At 39.4% G+C, this 19,505-nt stretch overlaps 1 protein-coding gene across 3 annotated transcripts in view; it reads right to left on the bottom strand.

Annotated features, from left to right (window-relative positions):
* Positions 1 to 19,505, bottom strand: part of grik2 (glutamate receptor, ionotropic, kainate 2) — a 322,030-nt gene that overhangs the window by 197,062 nt on the left and 105,463 nt on the right. For 2 of the 3 annotated variants that reach the window (XM_053326627.1, XM_053326625.1), the window contains exons 4-6: positions 14,178 to 14,359; positions 7,781 to 7,834; positions 1,576 to 1,749 (exon numbers count right to left, since the gene is read on the bottom strand). In XM_053326627.1, coding sequence (XP_053182602.1) covers positions 1,576 to 1,749; positions 7,781 to 7,834; positions 14,178 to 14,359 — 410 coding nt within the window. Of the gene's footprint in view, positions 1 to 1,575; positions 1,750 to 7,780; positions 7,835 to 14,177; positions 14,365 to 19,505 lie in introns of all 3 variants that reach the window. The other variant, XM_053326626.1, reaches the window with a different exon arrangement.

Raw genomic sequence — 19,505 nt, 5'->3', positions numbered from 1 at the left:
AGCCCTACGTTCCCACAGCCCTATGTTCTCTCAGCCCTGTTCCCACAGCCCTATGTTCCCTCAGCCCTGTTCCCACAGCCCTATGTTCCCACAGCCCTGTTCCCACAGCCCTATGTTCCCTCAGCCCTATATTCCCTCTAGGGCTGAGGGCCCTATGTACCCACAGCCCTATGTTCTCTCAGCCCTATGTTCCCTCAGCCCTATGTTCTCTAAGCCCTATGTTCCCACAGCCCTATGTTCTCTCAGCCCTATGTCCCCTCAGCCCTATGTTCCCTCAGCCTTATGTTCCCACAGCCCTTTGTTCCCTCAGCCCTATGTCCCCACAGCCCTATGTTCCCACAGCCCTATGTTCCCTCAGCCCTATGTCCCCACAGCCCTATGTTCCCTCAGCCCTATGTCCCCACAGCCCTATGTTCCCTCAGCCCTATGTTCCCTCAGTTTAATAATAAAATAAAGAATTAGTCTAATATAGTCTTTCAAGCATTTCCATATATGAAATGGGATAAGGGGGAGGCAACAACACATTATGTGCATTAGGGAAAGGCCATACCTGTGCTGTGGGAACATAGTGATGACCCTGTCTTATGTATCGTTTGGTTATAACTTAAATTATTATTATTAAATACATTTATGCCAAAAACAACTCAAACCACCAAACGTGTGAATCACTTGACTAAAAACATGTAAATCTACTGTATCAACTCAACTTTTAATCATATTCATCTTCATATTCATCTTCTCTATCATTCAGAGTGTGAGGCTACATTCTCCTTACATGCCTTTTACTTTGACAACAAGCCATTAGTTCAACTTTTACTTTGAACTAGTCACTATATTCCAAGTCCTTTATTCCTTCTGTTATTAGGCCGCTCAACACAGACACTGCTCTTTTTTTAAATGATTGCTATTTTTAATAGATTCAGATGACTTGATGTTTTAGATTGCTGGATTTATTGCCTTTATTTTTTGTTTTTATTTATTGCTTTATTGTTGTGACTTGTCTCATACTTTGTAATATGTTTCCTCTAACATTGTATCTGTTTGGTTGGTGTTTGTTGAGGCTGAATGGATGGACTGGGAAGCTGCAAATGAATTGTCCATTGGGATCAATAAAGTTGTCCGAATCTAAACATTGCCTGTTTTAGTGTGTTTGCAGTGCGTGTTAGAGATGGCTCTGTTGTAAAAAGCACAATGTACAGAAAGATAATTCATTCATTTGTTTGTTCATTAAGCCCATAAACAGCTTGGTGGTGTACTGGAACTGGAAAACACAGCGTCTTCGGTGATTGTCAAGTTGCTGCCTCTATGTTTTAGGCACTGGCCCCTCTAATGAGGACGTCCCCTGTCTGTCTACAACAACTCTTAATATGTTTTGTCATCAATTATTTTGCTCATATTCATCAAACACTGAGGACATCTCTCTCAGCTCCCTACTCGGCAGGACACCACCTCTCAGCTGAGCGAGCACACACACACACACACACACACACACATTCATATTGATCATGAGGGGGTGGGACTGATTCAGACAGATGGGCACTGAGGATCAGTTCATTCATTCATTATGAAACTCACGGTCATGAAGCCGTCCAGTAGACCAGAGTCAGGTTTGGGTGGAGCCTGCAGTCGCTCCATGGACCATTTCTCGATGATGGAGGCCACTTGGCTGTTTTCGGTGTTGAGGATCCTAAAGCCTGTCATGTTCACACCACTGTATCGGTAAGGCTCCACGTCCAGGGCGAACAGATCCTGGAAGGACAATTAGAAGTAGCACATCAGAGCTTGAAAAGATGAACTGACTAAGTCTTGAAGTTAAAAATGAAAAGATTGATGAAGGCTCAAAAGAAACAAAAGGTTGCATAAACCTCACAAAGTAATACAATCATAATCCATGACTCAATCTAAGCTAACAAGAAACACAATGATAGCTCAATGATGATGATTCTTACTACTCTTTTACCAGAGCTAGGCTAACTGTTTGCTGCTGCTTCCGGGCTCTGTGCTATATCCTGTCACATCATTTTACCCAAAAATGCTAAATTTCTGTTTATCTTTATCTTTATTTTCAATCTTGATTCATCCATTTTATGATCTATAAAATGTCAGAATAGTAGACAGTGGTTAAAACATTTCCCCAGAGGTCATGGTATACTTAAGAGGTCACTAATAGGTAGGCAGCAGTCCAGACCTGGACCTGTAACTGATGAAATATTGAGGATTGTTACATTTTGTCTGATTTTGTTTCTATTTTAACAGGCACAGCTTCTCCAGTTATTACGGTAAAAGTGGAGCGGCCCTCAGAAACTCACAGATCCCTGAGCATAGCCAATCGTCTCATGTGACGCTAATCGACCAATCAAATCCATGCATTTGGACATGCGGAGACATTTGACTGTCAGTGAGATACAGAGAGGAGGCAGATAAGAGCTAAAACTAAGCATTTTATTTAAGAAGCACAATTAAAAGCTTTATGTTTGATATAAGAAAAGAAAATGTATTTATCTTATTCTTTTTTATTCTTATTTTATGATTGATTTAAATCCCACTAGTAGAGTGTAAATACTAATAAATGAATAGTACTGTATTTATGTGACAGTCTACAATCTAGCTACTAGACACAGATGCTGATGGAACTACAATGCTACTTTAAGATACTGATCAATAACACACATTATGATGATCTGGATCATCACTTGAGGAACAAGTTGGACCTCAGTGAATTATAATTGAATACCCCCGGTATACATCATCAAGTCCAAAACTTCAAAGTATTCATTGTAATATCACATAAGAGTAATATTCACATTTCCTGTGGCATTTTGATATTTTCATTCATTCCATCCTGCTGAAATTGAACAATCTGCTGTGAGACATCACATCATAGGTAACACTGTGTGATCTCTATCTTATCATTCACAAAAGGCCGGTATCAGGTCCACACGACAGACTGTTCCACTGATCAAACCTTACATACAGTGTTAGACCTAACAGTTAACACAAGGTAAATGAAGAGTAAAGGGAAATCTGGCAGGAGAACGGCTGCCATATGTGGCCTCGGTATGGCTGGGTTGTTCACTCTGCTGGGAGAATTAGGCTGTCAGCACTGGACTCTCTGTCTGCCAAACACAACAGTGGGAAATGACAGATACCCCCTCTATCTGTTTCCACACTTCCTCCCCCATCTGCATTCATGTTTGTATTTTACTTTTCATCTTCCTGAAAATACCAGAGGGATATTTAATTATCTCGCATAAATTGTGCCACGCCGAACGGCTGCAGAGAAAGTACGCACGTTTAAGATGTTTCATTTCAAACCCAGAATCATCCCTTTAAGCAACCATGACGAAGAGCACAGGCAGTTAAAAACCTGAAGAATTTAATTTTCAAAGGAACTTACCGTTATAAAGTAAAAGGACAGGAGGGGAGGCGGAACAGACAGGGAGAGAAAGACGACGTTTTGATCCTGAACAACACAAGCAGCCTCTTCAGAATGAGAGTGGGATGGAGCTTCAATAAGAGTTTGATTTAAAGGTATTTTCATAATAGAACGACCACATAGGTCGATTGTACCTGCGCTCCAGAACGACCTACACTATCGTAATATGCTGCTTTCAAATCACTGTTAAAGGATTATGATGTTTTATGTTGTGACAGTGCTGTGGTTAAGGTCTGGTTAGGTTAAGGTACGTAGTTAGTTAGGGTGAGGACCTTTATCATCATGGCAACAGTAAACACCATGACAACGTTATCCAGACTCATGACACTGGCGGTTGGAAATGAAAGCAAACAGATGCCTCCTGCAGCTTTTTTTCCATCTAGCTAACCATCTCCCCAACCATGTCATCTGTCCCTGGTCATAATTACTACTAGCGCTAGATGGCATCAATGTTACCAGCCTGGAGTTTAGACATAGACTTTTATAATAGTGCTGTTTTTCCACTGCAGGAACTTCAGGGTCATTTTAGGAGGCTGTGACCGTTGGTGTGTGTCTTCATAGCAGGAAACCGCCCCTGAACGACAATCTCCTGGGCGGGGCTTCAGGTGGAATCAGTGCTGATTGGGTATACTCAAAGTGGGATGTGACGTCAACGGAAAGCACCCAAAGTAAGCGTCTATAAACTGTTTCAGAATGAGTCAGGTGGGTCCTATCAATGTCCTACTCTGCATTGGAGACACAACGGCTGAGAGAACAGAGTAGGACTGGGCAATTAATAGAAAAGTAATGGAAAACAACATTTAGAAACTCTAATCGACTTAATCTTGCTCGTGTCTATTAGTCATGGTGTTTACTGTTGCCATGACAGCAAAGGTTGCATATCTTTAAGGAATTTGAAAACTTGTCTCCAGTGATGATTTGAACCCAAACCATGATCTTTACATAGTTGTAATCAAGTAAACTAGACATTAACCACAGCGTCACACCTTCAAACATCTTTATTTTACCTCCCTAAAGATCCTCATGTGTGAGGGCAGCAGTGGAAAATACTAAACTAAAGAAACTGTGAAAATACATCATTGTTCATCAAGTGGTGGAGATAATCCTTCATTAATCGTAATCCAGGTTAAAAATTCAATTAATCGTGATTTTGACTTTTGCCATAATCGCCCAGCCCTAGGACCGAGTGAGAGGATGTTCCTGTAAAGTTCCCGCCTCCTAAATTGAATCTGGAACTTCCTTACAGGACTATAGTCGTTAGTTCATGAGGACAGGCTGGTTTGAGTCCAATCTTTGACCTGGAACAAGACTGAGTTCAAGTTCAGACAGTTAGGGAACCGTCAATAATGCTCAATAGTGGGTGTGTCTATGTAGATGTGTTATCCTGACATAGCCAAAGTCAAAGGTCACTTGTACAGCCAAATAATGTCACCAGACTGACAGACTGCTGAAGACTCCACTATTTTGCTTTTAACATTTAGGAGAAAAATAAATAGTGACACTTCCTTCTTCACACATAGCAAAGCTTTTCAGTTCTGTGTTGTTCAGGCAGCCATCAGTCAGTGGATGACACTCACATGCTTTGCTGTTCTCTTACCTTACAGATTTCACACTAACTGTCAGCATTGCAGCAGAGAGATGCTACTACATACTGTTACTACATACTGTTACTACGACTACTGCTGGTGGAGGGAAAGGGAGGGGAGATGAGGAAGATAAAGAGAGAGTCATGCAGAACCCCAAGATGGAGCCTGTTAAAACTAGTTTACTTGTTAAAAATGCTTTATATATCACCATTTAATGCCTCCTGATTAACAGTTTTTATCAAAATAATAATTGAACTATTTGAATGAATATATCCTCCTGGGAACCAAGGAAAAGTTTTCTCATGATTTTCTACCTATTTAGGACAAAAAAAACATCTTACAATTTAGACTTTTTAAAATGTATTTTTAATTTTTGCAACATGTAAGTAGTGGACAACAGGACCGTTTTAGTGTAAAAAGATGGCAACATTTATCAGATTATGGCTGTGTAGTGATATTAATCCAATAATACATTTTGTTTACTGACTTATTTTGGATTGTTTCACTAGCTTGTTGGTTGCCAAATCTCAAAACTCAATTGTCACTTTATAAAGGAAAAGGAATAATTTGGGCTCCAGTTTGAATGGGTCATTTTAGCACCCAGGGAACGCAGGGAGCACAGGGAGCCCAGGTAGCACAGGTGTCAATCTTATATGATGGAAAAATCACCAATAAATAAAAAGGTATTAACATTAAATATCATTAAACACAAGTCTTTTTGGATTAAATGCAGTCAGGTAATAGTGCATCAATGCAACATGTGATATGGTCTCTTATTGGCCATGGTTATTAGAACACATTTTGCATTATTGAGGCAGTTTGCATATATTTGATGACATCATCTGAAAATCTGAAATTTCAACATACATGTTACTCTTGGTCCACAGAGGACTTTGCTTTTCATTCTCATCCCTGTCTGTCTCTGTGTCTGTACTCTATCTGTCTGCTCATTTGAGCCTCCTGCTGCTGCATCTTCTTCATCATCTTCATCATCTTCTATCACATGTTCAAACTCATCCTCATCTCTCTCTATCATCTGTCAGCTCAAAAACTGTGTTTCATTTATTTTCTACAGTATCTACTTAGAAACTTAAAATGCTTGGTTAAAGTTAAAGTCATATCAACAGCTACAGCAGCTCCACCTCTTCAAAAGACTGTTTGTAGAGGACCACAACTGTGACTGGTCAGTTTATGCTGCTTGTTTCTGATGTTAGAGGAGAATATCGATAGTGAAGACGTTGTTAAGGAAGCTCAGTTAGCATCTCCTCTCCAGTTCCACACATCTAATGAAGTCATCTCCACTGCAAACATTCTGCTCACTATAATCACCATGTAAACACAGTGAGTGTAAAATCAGACACCTGGAAGTTACTCCTGTTCGCCAAGTTGGCGCTCAGCTCACTGTCACTCTTCATCACAAAGTAAATGAAACAATGTAATCACAGTTATTTTGGGGAATGTAGTTCAAAGGACAATACCTAACCACATACAGTACATCTGACTGCTGCTGTGGAGGTATCAACAAGTTAAATCCAAGGCTGAGAGAAAAATCTTTCATCATGTCTCGTGTTTGCAAGTAAACATTGTGATATTGATTAACCCTTACATATAGTTGCAGTATGTTCTGGGACAATTTTGACCCAGTCTAAGAATCCCATCATAAGAAATGCATCAATAGTGGAACCAGCTGATCAATAAATGTGTGATTAAACCTTGATGAATGTCTCATTTATGGCGAAAAAACATCTACTATCACACAATATCATGTCCTATTTGACCTAAGACATGAAAATATAACATAGCAATAATGATGGAAATGTATTTAATGTAAAGGTAAAATAACAAGAAGTTTATGGAAGTGTGGGGTTTATTGTATAACCATTAGAGCCATCAGTCTTCACTGCTACATCATAAAAACTACTATCTTATTAAAACTATTAACTATTCATTTCACTAAAATTTGAATACTTTCATTTGTGAATTTCATTTCAACTCCTGTGAGTGTTTTATTCATGTTTATTCAAAAATATGGGTATAAACTACTGTTGCATTCTTCACATTTAATATAATTCATATTTTATTTCTCCAGTGTAAAAACTGAATATAAACTATCTGAAAGGTTCATTAAGGATTAATTGTACTATGTATCAGTGAATGATGAGTAGCTGTCCAGTCTGAATATGAATGATGCATGCGGGTTAACATTAAAGAATACAAATATGATTTAAAAATGTATAATTTGCACAATCATGTACTATATTAGCAGTCTGAGGTAATGTGTCAATTGTTTTATAGATGTATTTATTTTATTGTATCATTCTTTTTAGGTGTTGTTGTTATTGTAGTACCATGATTAGCCATCTGGAACTAGCAGCAGGGCTGACTCACTGCACTGCATCCAGCTCTCTTATTACATCCACATCCAGAAAGAAGGGAAGAGAGAGGAAAAAGAGGACAATAGGACATAGAAGGAGAAGGAAGAAAAGTATTGAAATGAAGAAAAGGAAGATGGGGAAGAACTACCACTTATTTTGATGTCAAAGTACTATGCTATTATTTTCTTTGGATTTGGAGAACATATTAAAAAAAAGAAATGATCCAAGGAAATAAATATAGAATGAGTAGCTGAGAAAATGAAGATTGAAGAGCGGCGTCATCTCATTTTTTAGACATGTAACAAATCTTCATGGGGATATGGAGCTCTGAGTTATACTTGATGACAAAGCGACTGTGCAGTGCAGCCTCTTTCTCTACTTACCAGTGTGGTGAAGATATAGTGATAATACTCTGTCATCATCCCCATGGCGAGAGCCTAAGAAAGAGAGTGACAGAAGGAGAAAGAGAGAGAGAGAGAGAGGAGGAGAGATTTGGTGAGGAAGAGATTTGTAAATGAATAGCGAGGCGAGATACAATATTCTGTCCTATTTTGCACCTGCATTTGTCTGTTTGTGTGAGTGGCTGTGTTAGCATGTAATGTGAAGAGGCATATATTCTGCTCCACTGCTGTAGCCACAGGCTCACAGATAGAAACAGACACCCACCAAAAAGAAAAGCTAAATAAAGCAGGAGACTGAGCTCATCCCTGCATACACTTGGCATATGTAGGGAAGGATTGAAGATAAGGCAATATTCTATAGATGGACATGTGGGTCATTGTAACAAACATATGCAGTGTGTGTGTGTGGGGGGGGGGGGTTGCCCTGCAGTGGTAAAGGTCCACAGTGGTGGTGGTGTCATCATGGAAGCTGCTGTTAATTCAAATCAGCCACAGCCAAGCTCAGAAATAGCCCGAGCGAGTGAAGTGCGATACTTATGCTGTCGATTTGAATGTGTGAAAATACAAACAGGGTGTGTAATGTGATGCTTTCAGTGCTGGCTCTGTTCTGAAAAGACTTTATAGGGCGCTGTCGATCAGGAAAGGTGCAACCAGCCAATCAGAATTCCCCAAGTAGTATGTGGAACCCTGATTAGTATGCATAAGCAAAGGCATGTTTTATGTTACCCAGTATAAGCAGGAATAATGTCTATATTGGATATAATTCTAAGGAATACTGCACCTCACATTTTATTAGTGGTGCAACGACTAGTCAAAGTAGCTGACCAAAATGGATTGAAGGATGGAGCAGTGTGGAGATTGGGGTGGTGGTCCCTGTGTAGCACATCTGCATCAGCTACAATCTTTCCCTAACTTTAATCTTGCCATTTACCAACTGTACCTATTGTAGACAACAAGAATTAAGAACAACTGATCACTGATCCCTTTTATTTATCCTGGAAACACTTTAGCAGACATTTGATGTATTTTACAGCAGTTTGTTTTTATTCTCTAGGTTAAACTTTGGGTACCCAAAGAGTTTTAAGGCTGAATATCCAGCAGTGATGCAGTTATTGAATTAACTTCAGTCCAAAGCCTGAAGGCCAGCTCTCCATTTACCACACAGAACCCTCACCTATGCTCATGAACTTTGGATAATGACTGAAACTATGAGGCTCTAGAAATAAGCAGCCAAAATATGTCTCCTGTGTCTGCACTCACACTGGAAAACAGGGTGAGGAAGTCAGATATCCCCAAGTCATTCAAAGTAAATTCACAGCTCTCGCACACTGAAAGAAGCTAGTTGAGGTGGTTCGGGTTTGTGATCAGGATGCCTCCTGTGGAGCTAATCTGGGCACATCCAACTGGGAGGAGACCCCAGGGCAGACCCACAACATACTTGCTGGATTTAGTTTGCCTTCTGACTTGGGAACACCTCAGAATCACCTGAGAAGAGCTGGTGGACATGTGTGGGGAGAAGACGGGCTCCTTCCCAGCCTGCATGCCCCATATGGGTTTAATGCGGGTTACGTGGGTACTGAGTGGGCATGGGCTTGAACTCAGCAGTTTTGTGGGTCTCACATGGTTTCAGTAACATGGGCCCCATTTAAGGTTCATTCTGAACCCACTTACCATATATGGGTAAACATATGGGGCCTACATGGGTCTAACCCAATTGGGCCCCACCGGAAACCCAGTCAGAACCCACTTGAAGCCCATATGGGCAAACACAGGTGGGGCCACCATGGAAACTGTGGACAAACCCACTTGGGACCCATATTGTAGCCCAAATGTAACCCTTATGGGGCCCACATGGAACTGCTGATTGGGTTGGTTTCTGCCACAACAACATTTATCCAGATCAGATCGCCCAGAAAAATATGAATGCATGGATACATGGAGTGTCATCAGTAAAATGACTATAGACGTGTTGCTCATTGCTGTTGAAGGAGTGTGGATTTCATAGTAGAGAAACTAGTGTGATATGAACAGCAGAAGTGAATGTGGGTGCAGAGAGACAATCTTGATTAATGGGGAAACAACATTCTGCTCTGTTGCAGCTCCACTTTAGGTTGATGATATGGATGTCATTTTACATGAAAATCTGACTGCCTACTTGATCATTTTTAGTATGAGTCAGACCAAACGACTGTGGTAAGTTCTCCAACAGGAATATGTACTCATTTGCACCATTACCAAGGCAATCTGCCTCGAAAAATGTTCCTTGGAGATGAGATTCTGAAGTCGAATCACCTTGCTCTGTATTATTCTATTATTATTCAGACGGTGTGTGTGTGTGTGTGTGTGTGTGTGTGTGTGTGTGTGTGTGTTGGCTGAGTGCCACCCCATTCCAGCTGTGTGGTGCTATGTGGCGGCGTCAGAGTCCTGCCTACCGTGCCGAGACTCACAAAACCAATATGAATCACAGATTAGGATTGTGTGGAGAGGATGATTAAACAGACAGGAAGGGATAATGGCTGCTGGTATCAGGTGGGAAACCTTGAGAAAGCCTCCAGCAGTCTGAGGACCAGCCTACTCAGCAGTGACTCACATGCTGCTATTTCCATTTCCTGGACATTGTGATAACAGATGAGTACCGGAAACCTTTCGGAGTGCATGTATCTATAGTCCCCATTTTTTCATGCCACTTATGGGTAGAGAAAATGAATCAGTAGTGAAATGCATCCTGTTAAGTAATAATAGCTGTTAGGTTTTACAACATATTTTGAAGCCATCAACAGAACAAAAGAAACACTACCTGATTCTGTATTTACACCTGAAGTGGCATTCAGATTCAGCTTAAGGCAGTTTTTCCCTTTCATTGTATTTACGTCAATTTCACAAGGCAGTTGTTACAGTCTTTGCTTCTTTGTGACTATACGTCTGTCTACTCAAGGTAAATAAGGGGAAGCTAGACAAAACTGGTAATACACACTTGAGATACCACACACAAGCAATCACAGGACATTGTTAAACACTTACAGGAAAGTGCCTAAGCTGTATGCAAATTCTGCTGACTGGTCTGCACACACTGTGCCAATCAAAGCCAAATGCATCACTTGTTTTTGGTTGGAAACCTGTAATTTTGTTAAGGTCACTGCAAAACTCTAATTTTCATTTGAAAAACACCTACTTACACAACATTAACATTTTGAGCGACATGCATTCTTGTCACAGTTGAATATGAAGATAAATACAAGTTTCACATCTGTGCAAGAGATCCTGGAACTGTGAAAAGCTAGCTATTTTCAACCTGCGTTATTTGTGCAAGTATCTTCAACTAGACTGCATGCTCAGTCTGTGTTATTTTACTTCAAACAGCCAACACTGTACAGATATTAGCTGTAAGCCAGCTAGCAACAACAAAGAGTGTGCCTGTGAGTATGTGTGATGACTGATCTCAGAACTCATCAGGAACTTTAGATATGCACAAAATGGGTACAAAAAGATATGACATATGTTGATAATTGAATATGTAGACACAGAAAACGCTAGATAGTGGTTTCAACAGCTAGTTGCAGTGAAAGTTCAATTTTAAAAGTTGTGTCTTTGTAGTAGGGCTACCAACTTTGGACGTAACTACTGGGAACAACACACATGTGACCTTTGACTCAAACAGTACTAGTTTGCTAGTTTATAAGATATACAGTAACACTGTTCTCAGCTTAAAAAGGACCAGTGTGACCAGTTTTAGTGACACCTAGTGGTGAGTTTGCAGACTACAGCCAATATATTTATAGTAATATTTTTTCAGGCGATTATAAACTTCAAACATACCTAGCCAAGTTCATTCCAGCAGATGCCACTAAATTCTATACACTGCACTTTTCATCAATTCAATTTTTAATTGTTTTCAAATATAACAATATTTTAAGAGAATATATGACAATTTTCAGCCATGTGCTCCCATTAAAGATTTTCATTCCCACCTTTTTTTCTTTTTACAAATATGCGCACCCTAAATGTAGAAGATCCTTTTGTAATGATTGAAATGTATTTTTACCAACATATTTTCCCCCTGACAGTTTTCTCACCTGACTGTGTTGTAGTCCCTCTTAGTGGTTTCTTTTTTAGGAGTAAAGGCTTGGCTCCTAGCTAATGAACAGTAGTTATGATCTGTAACTTATTGGTGTGTCATGTAATGAGAATATCAGAGCAGGACAGTCTTTCATTACCTCCCATTAGCGGGGTTTCTCTCAGACATTATTAATGAAAGGAGTCCTTGACCTTCCCCGGCAATCTACCACTCAGGCATTGATTAAAACCCCTGGGAGAGTGACAGAGTGCTGGGGGTGAATCATGTTGACTTTAATATTTGATAAATCCTTGCGAGCAGGAGAAATATGAACGCTCGTTAATTGAGTAACTCATCGCAAAGTTCCTCTTTCACTCTCAAGCGACGTTCCTGGAAAAAGCCACGGTGTAGAACTGAGGTGAGGGATGTAAAGTTTTATGAAGGGAATATATAAAAATCTCTACATATAGATGCAGCATCCATACAAACACTCTACAGTGAAACTTCTGTTCAAGGTCAGTGTACATGACTGTTTTTGATTGACAAGTATCATTCTTATCACTGAAAAGTCATGAACACCATGAAGGGAGATAAAACTAATAAAGCCATATTAATAAAATCTTTTTTTTGTGGGACTGGGAGCTGCTACAGGCGATGTGAGACAGGTTTTACTCACTGATCCCCCAAATCTGTAGACTAAATAAGCATGTAATTTGTGAAAAGCTGTGACCAGTTTACTGCTAAATTGACTCATTTGGGATTAAAAGCTGAGATCTTTGGTGTGCAGTGGTGGACGGGGATATAAATACATACAAACTTCACCATGTCAGGCCAAGTCATATGCATCTGTTTTTTTTGTTTTTGACTAAATGTTTATGCTCTCAGCTCATATATTATCTCAGCTTATATATTCAGTATATACTGTCATCAGCCACTTCATTAGAAAAACCTGTGCAATCTATATAGTCAGCTCTGCCATTAATATGTTCGTCTTTTATGAAGTTTATACATTGTCAGGTTTATGTTTATCACTGATGTCATAGTGGGTGGTGTGTGTTAGCCATAGCTTAGTGTGAAGCTGACAGGAAGTACAATGCAGAACTAAATTGTGGTCACTAATAGTTTTCCAGCTTGTTACTTTAACATCGCTCTGATATGTTACTAGAACTATCAAACCATTATCTTGTGATCATCATCTCAAGATAACAAAGCCCATGAGTCTGATATGATAATGTTACTATCTTGAGATAGCCAACATTGTTTTTCCTGTGATCTCAATTGAAATGTGCCATTGTAGCAGGATAAAAAGGCTTCTGTACTTTATGGTCTGTTTAGGAGTAAGTGGATTCAATCATGTGCTCATTGATCTCTGTAGAGAGACCAGAACAGGACAGAAGTGACAGAAAATAGGCCTTTTACATAGACATTACCATGTGTTATTTAACTATGAAATGATTAAGTCATAGTGAAAAGTAACCAGTAAACAGATAATACTTTCAATGGAGACGTAATTGGTTTAAAGACATTATTAGCAACAGCAGCCACTTGTTTCTTCTGTAGTTCCAGGATGCAAATATAAAAATGTGAAGTAAGTATGTACAGCTCCACCTATGCCCCATCTATGTGGGTCAATGACGTGATGCGACCCAGTGTCAATTGGTGCAACCAGTATTTGTTCATAAATATCTGATTATATACAGGAAAATACATGAGAGCTAAAATGTGGAATAAATATAATCCACTATTATATGTTTTATAACTAATTTTACATTATTGGTTGTTTTTAGGATGTTTTAATCTCCAAGACAGAAGACACCAACAGACAACAAATAATCATATTTGAAGGTTTTTGTATTTAACCAGTCACAGGTGCAGCTCAGGACATGTGCAGTTGAAGATGACACTTTGGATATACACCTTCTAGGTTTTATTGAGAACTTAAATTAAATTTAAATAAAGTAAACATGGAGATTTTTGTTGAATTCATGTGAACCAAAATGCAGAAATCCATGAATACAGACAGAAATGAAGATATTTTGAGTTACTAATTGCATTTTATCATCATTGTGTTATTTGTTATTATGTTTATATTTTTCATGTTAGTAGATCCTTTATGTGTTTGTTTTTTCTAGTTGCTGAGATGATGCTGTAGTTATGGAAACGGATGTGTGTCTGAAATGATTCTTCCATTTTTGGTGTAGGGGAAGGACCTGATGCTGCTTTTAAAACTTATTTTTAACATATTTTTGAATTGCTCATCTTGCCAACCCTTATTTGTCACTGACCCATGTATACACACACACACACACACACACACACACACACCTGCTTGAGGATCCCAGCAGCCATTTCGTGGCCACAGTCAAAGATGATGTGGAACTCCTTCCCTCTCTTCATCTCTTTTAACAGTGGCTTGGCATCCTTGGTATCTGCAGGCAGCTGGCGGATCTTTAACCGGATGTTGTACCGCGACGGCGCCTTTATGAGCTCTTGCAACCGAATCAGACCTGTAAGGAAAACCACAAAGAACAAAAAAATACATTTGAATGTTCTATAGGGAAGCTGCAGGGAACTCTTTCTGTTGTTGGCTCATGTCTAATGAAATCCATTTTTCTTTGACACTCCCCTGCACTCTCATATATATTTTTTTTTTCATCCTATACCCAGAGAACTGATTTTTATTTTGCCTGTTTATTTCCTGCTGTTATTACCCACAATGCATGTAAACGGTCTTTCAGCCTCCCACGCCTAACCTTGATCCAAATATATGTAGTTCCTCACAAACACAGCAAAACAAAGACACTTATCAATACTGCATATTACCTGACATTCATCATTCATATAGATGACATTGATTCTGTGCTCAGTATTGATTCCTCTCTTCCTCTGTAAGCCTGTTGTGTATGAGATGTGTATGAAGCCAACCTTGCTGGAGGAATTGACTAGTACTTCAGCTGAAGCATAAACATCTTCATTTTGACTGATAAGCTTCCAGCGTGATATTCAATAAGTATCGGTCTTCTCAGCGGCTGATCAATCAAAGTGTGATCCAAGCAAAGCACACAAATATGTAAATATCAGAAGCATAAGCCAGATTGAATTATTTAGTCTTTGTGCTTGTTTAAATTGTATTCTTTCTTCTTTCTCGTTTGTTAAATGCTGTGTCCCTGTTGTCAAAATGGTGGATATAAATTATGTATTTTACTGTTTCGAGACTTTCCTCGAGGGAACAAAAGATGACAGTGTTCAAGTTTGTCTTAAAACAACTGTCCAAATGCAGTGCAATCATTCCTCCTGTTCATAATGTCAATGGAAATGAGGGGGAAAATCATCCTTCTGTGTAAACATGGATTTAAAAGTTGATGTGAAGCTAATATGAAGCTTCAGTTAAATCTTCATCTTCTATGTTTCAACGTTACAGTGTTTTTAGTATCAAAGTCTTTTTGTTACTATACTTCCACCACAGCTCAACAGGAAACACTAAGAGGAGATTTGATGGTAAAAAGACTGTAAATGTGTCAGATATCACTTGATATGACTAACTCACACTGATGTCGAAGTATGTCGTTCACCTAATGACAATCTGTTTTTGCTGTGTGAATTATTGATAGGAGCCAAGGTGAAATGAGTTCTACTTTATACATGAGGCTATACACACATAGTCTTATATCTAGAACTACATGTGCTTGCGTCTACATTGCCTGACTCCACTGTCTTGACATACGGTATCATCTAAATGCCATGGCCTACTCAGCCATTATTCCTCCTTATCTAGCTCCACTAGTCCTACAAATAGCAAGTAGTTATATTAGAAAACTTTTCCACACCGTGCTGTGACCTTTAGATAGAATATCTGTAACACAAAGTACTTTTGGCTTTCTTCAAAACACTTGAGGAGACATCGTTTCTCTCAACATTTAGAGATCATTGCTGCTTTGCTACTTTTTGCAGTCTATTTAAAGAAAGCCACAATGGGAGCCACCTACACACACATGCAGGTTTGCCTTTCATGCCTTATGTGCTGAAAACACTATACATCAACACTATTTATATTTCTACACATTTGTAAAGGTCTGTCACACTTGAGCCATATAATATAATACAAATAATTAGTAGAATCACAGAGTGTAATGTTAACTAGCACGATCTTTAAATGACACAGTGTGTGGCTTACAATGTCAATCATCATTATAATATGAATAATATTTGGGTTAGTTGTGTTCATGTTATGTGCATTCCAAAAGCTCCCAGAAGCCTCCACTGCTCATCCACTGTAACCTGCTGTTCACTCTCCTTTAAATGATAGAAAATGTGGTTGTCATTTCTGAATATTTGGACTTTGAATATAACAATCTGAACAGAAGATAAATGTGCTGATTATAATTAAAAGCAGTGCCAAAACTAAAATCAGTGTAACATTGTCTACAAGCTGACATCAATCTAAAGCAAGCAGCAGTCTCCTGTGTCTCTGTCCACAACCCACCGTCCCCAGCTGTTTGGCCTGTGGCATTATTTGTTTACTTCCTGCTTCCAGATGAGTGCACTGCACTGTGGGACACCAGCCTGCAGTCTGCTGGAGGTTCAGCAGCCAGTCGCTGCTTTTCATTAAATCAAACACTCTGTCGCACACTGATGATGATATCCCTCGAGTGTTGACCTGTGAGACACTGGAAGTGTTCCGTTTAACCATCGCACGACAAAGTCACTCCTCGGCTGCGGTTCAAATCATCTCAGCTGGTCAGAAAAAAAACACCACTGTGCATTTTATAAACAAACCAGAGACTGCAGAGGTTCATGCCACTGAGACTCTAATAAACACAGTTAATACGCACAGTTAATAAGCACAGTTAATAAGCACAGCTATCAGAGGGTTGCTGTGCACTAATATGTATATAGTATATGTCTGAAGATAACATGTGACGAGGATGCAGGCCAATAAAAATGTAGAGCCTTTACTGTGAAACTAATGTTTTGCAATGTGGAGCATCATAACTTTTACATATTTTGATGTGAGACTGGCTTGAAGAAAATGATATTAAAACAAAATAGGCCAGTGTGGTTTGAGGTGAAACTATAAGCAAGGGCACAGGGAGTGAAGGGCAAATAGAAGGCAAATATATACATTTGCAGATTTTTCTTTTTTTTGTGAGCCGTTTGCTGCTGTGTGCCAGTATTTGTTTTTGATAAATACAATACACACACTCACAAGTGTACTGACATACAATAGATAAGTGGACACTATACTCTAAGTATCTATTAAAATTAAAACTTTTTATTTTGGGGCATGCACAGGAACCAAAGCACTCCATCTATTCCTAAATTCATCTTTAAAAAAGTATTTTAACACTTTGACTTGATTTCTCTGCCATAGTCAGGAGGTGGTTAGCCTAGCCTAATTAGCACTGAAATAGACATTCATTTATATTTGGCCCAAAATAATCCCACTTTTCCAGTTTAATTAGATCTAGCTTTAAAAATTCACAGAATGTATTTTATGCAAAACTGTAGAAATCCTTCCTCTGGTTGTTCCAACCCTCAGATTCATGAAAACAATAGCATGGCTATGACTTCCTCTATGGTAGCTATAGTCCTGTTGAAGACAATGACTTTTAGTATTATATTCAAACAGCTACTTGCTCCTTGTCATATTCATTCTAAACCTTCCTTTTCCTGCATAAAAGTATCTAATGTTCTTTTAGGGAAAAGGGCCACACATTCAAATACTTACAACTGATGTTATACTGTAGCACCAATGACCCATGTTCTTCATTATCTTGAACCTTATGCCTTGAAAGAGGCCAAGTGTCATTTTAAGAATACCAAGATGTGCACCTATGATGATCTATCGAGCCCCTCCTCATTGGAAGGGGGGCGGGGGGGTGAGACCTTCAAATTTGCCTGCCAATAAGATGCAACACACACTAATCATTCATTTGCATATACAAGTGCAAGCAAAGGAGTGTGTGTGTGTGTGTTCGTGTGTGTGTGTGTGTGTGTGTGTGTGTGTGTGTGTGCGTGTGTGTGTGCGTGTGTGTGTGCGTGTGTGTGTGCGTGTGTGTGTGTGTGTGTGTGTGTGCATGTGTGCGTGCGTGTGTGCATGTGTGTGTGTAATATATGAGTCCAATCCTATGTGAGTGCTTGATGTTGCGTGAGCTGTCTGAGGAGAAAAACAGCTTCCACTGCTGGAGCAGCAATCTCTGTTTTACGGTTAGTTAGTTAACATCGATAAAAGCAGTCCGACACATCTGACTGCTGCACTCGCTCATCATAAACGCATGTCAGAGCACCTCTCCAGCTCTCCCACTCACTCCTCAGACATCTCTCCTTCCATTCTGCATGGCTGAATCCTCCTTCATACCTTTCCAAAAAATTTTTTTTAAAAGGCAGAGGCAACAGAGAGTTAGTGGGGGGAAATAGTGGAATGGGAGAAAAGAGGGGTGTCTGTGTTGATCAGTATTGACGGCGTTTAATGCGCGGCGACTGCTCTAGGATCCATATTTAACTTGGCATGAATATTTCATCCCCTCTAAACGTTTATTAGGGGGCCGTCTGCGAGTCTCCTGAGCGTAAAACAGATCGGGCCGCCTGTGATAAATATCCTTGCGAGGGAACGGCCCCTCAAGCGTTCCCTTCTCCAGCTCCCCTTTGAGAGCATCGCCGCCGACAAGGAAGAAGAGTTTCTTTTACCCGGGTGCTCAATCATCATCGGCAGAGACGCTAAAGCGACCCCCCCCCCCCCCCACCAACCCCACCAGACAAGCCCGATCCGCAGCGCTGCATGATGGGAGTAACAGCTGATGAGTCACTGAGCTGCAGACTCCCCGGGGGTCAAGGTTAATGTGACCCTCGCTACATCAGCTGGCTTATTTATGTTCAATTAAATGCATGGAACACGTTGGAGAGAGATTAAAGCAGGCCTGTGGTCAAAGGTTCTAGATGTTAGGGACTGTGGAGGCACAACATGCATGCTGTGGTTCCCTCACTAGAAATAAAGCTGCAGGTGGAAATGTGGGTCAGTCACAACAGTAAAAATCATCTCTGTTATTATTACATTTAACATATGGCTGCTGGCTTTAAATCATCCATTCTCTGAACCACTGCTATATGTTTCTGCAATCAACTCTACCATTAGTATAAGGGTCAATGATGATTTTTGTGTCCATGTGGTTTAGTCAAATTTAAAAAGGGGTGAAAATTAACATATGAATTATGCTTTTAATCCATTTTGAGAGAATATATTAGAGGATTATGGCAAAAATGTCTAAGTGGTGTAACCATAAAAACGTTGTACTAAATTCTCATTAAAACACCATACCAACTAGTTTGGCATGATCTTACATTATAACTTTTTATATTAAATAAAGCTAATGGAATACAATTGTTCTAAATATTACATTTAATCTAGAGAATCATGGAGATCAGGAAACATTGACATTGTTTAAATGTAGTAATTATTAGTATAAGTCCACTTAAATACACAAAAGCCTTCAACATTCAGTCTTACTTTTGGTAAAAAATGGTGCAAATGTCATTTCAAATGATATACAACCAACAAAAATACTAAATGTACATTTTAACAAACCTGATGCTGCTTTTAAATCTAGTTTTAGCTCCATCACTCATCAGCTATTCATAAAGATATTGAAGCAAATA

The sequence above is a fragment of the Scomber japonicus genome, chromosome 10 (assembly GCF_027409825.1).
Source record: "Scomber japonicus isolate fScoJap1 chromosome 10, fScoJap1.pri, whole genome shotgun sequence".
Lineage (NCBI taxonomy): Eukaryota > Metazoa > Chordata > Actinopteri > Scombriformes > Scombridae > Scomber > Scomber japonicus.
This window is presented reverse-complemented; position numbering and strand designations above follow the sequence as displayed.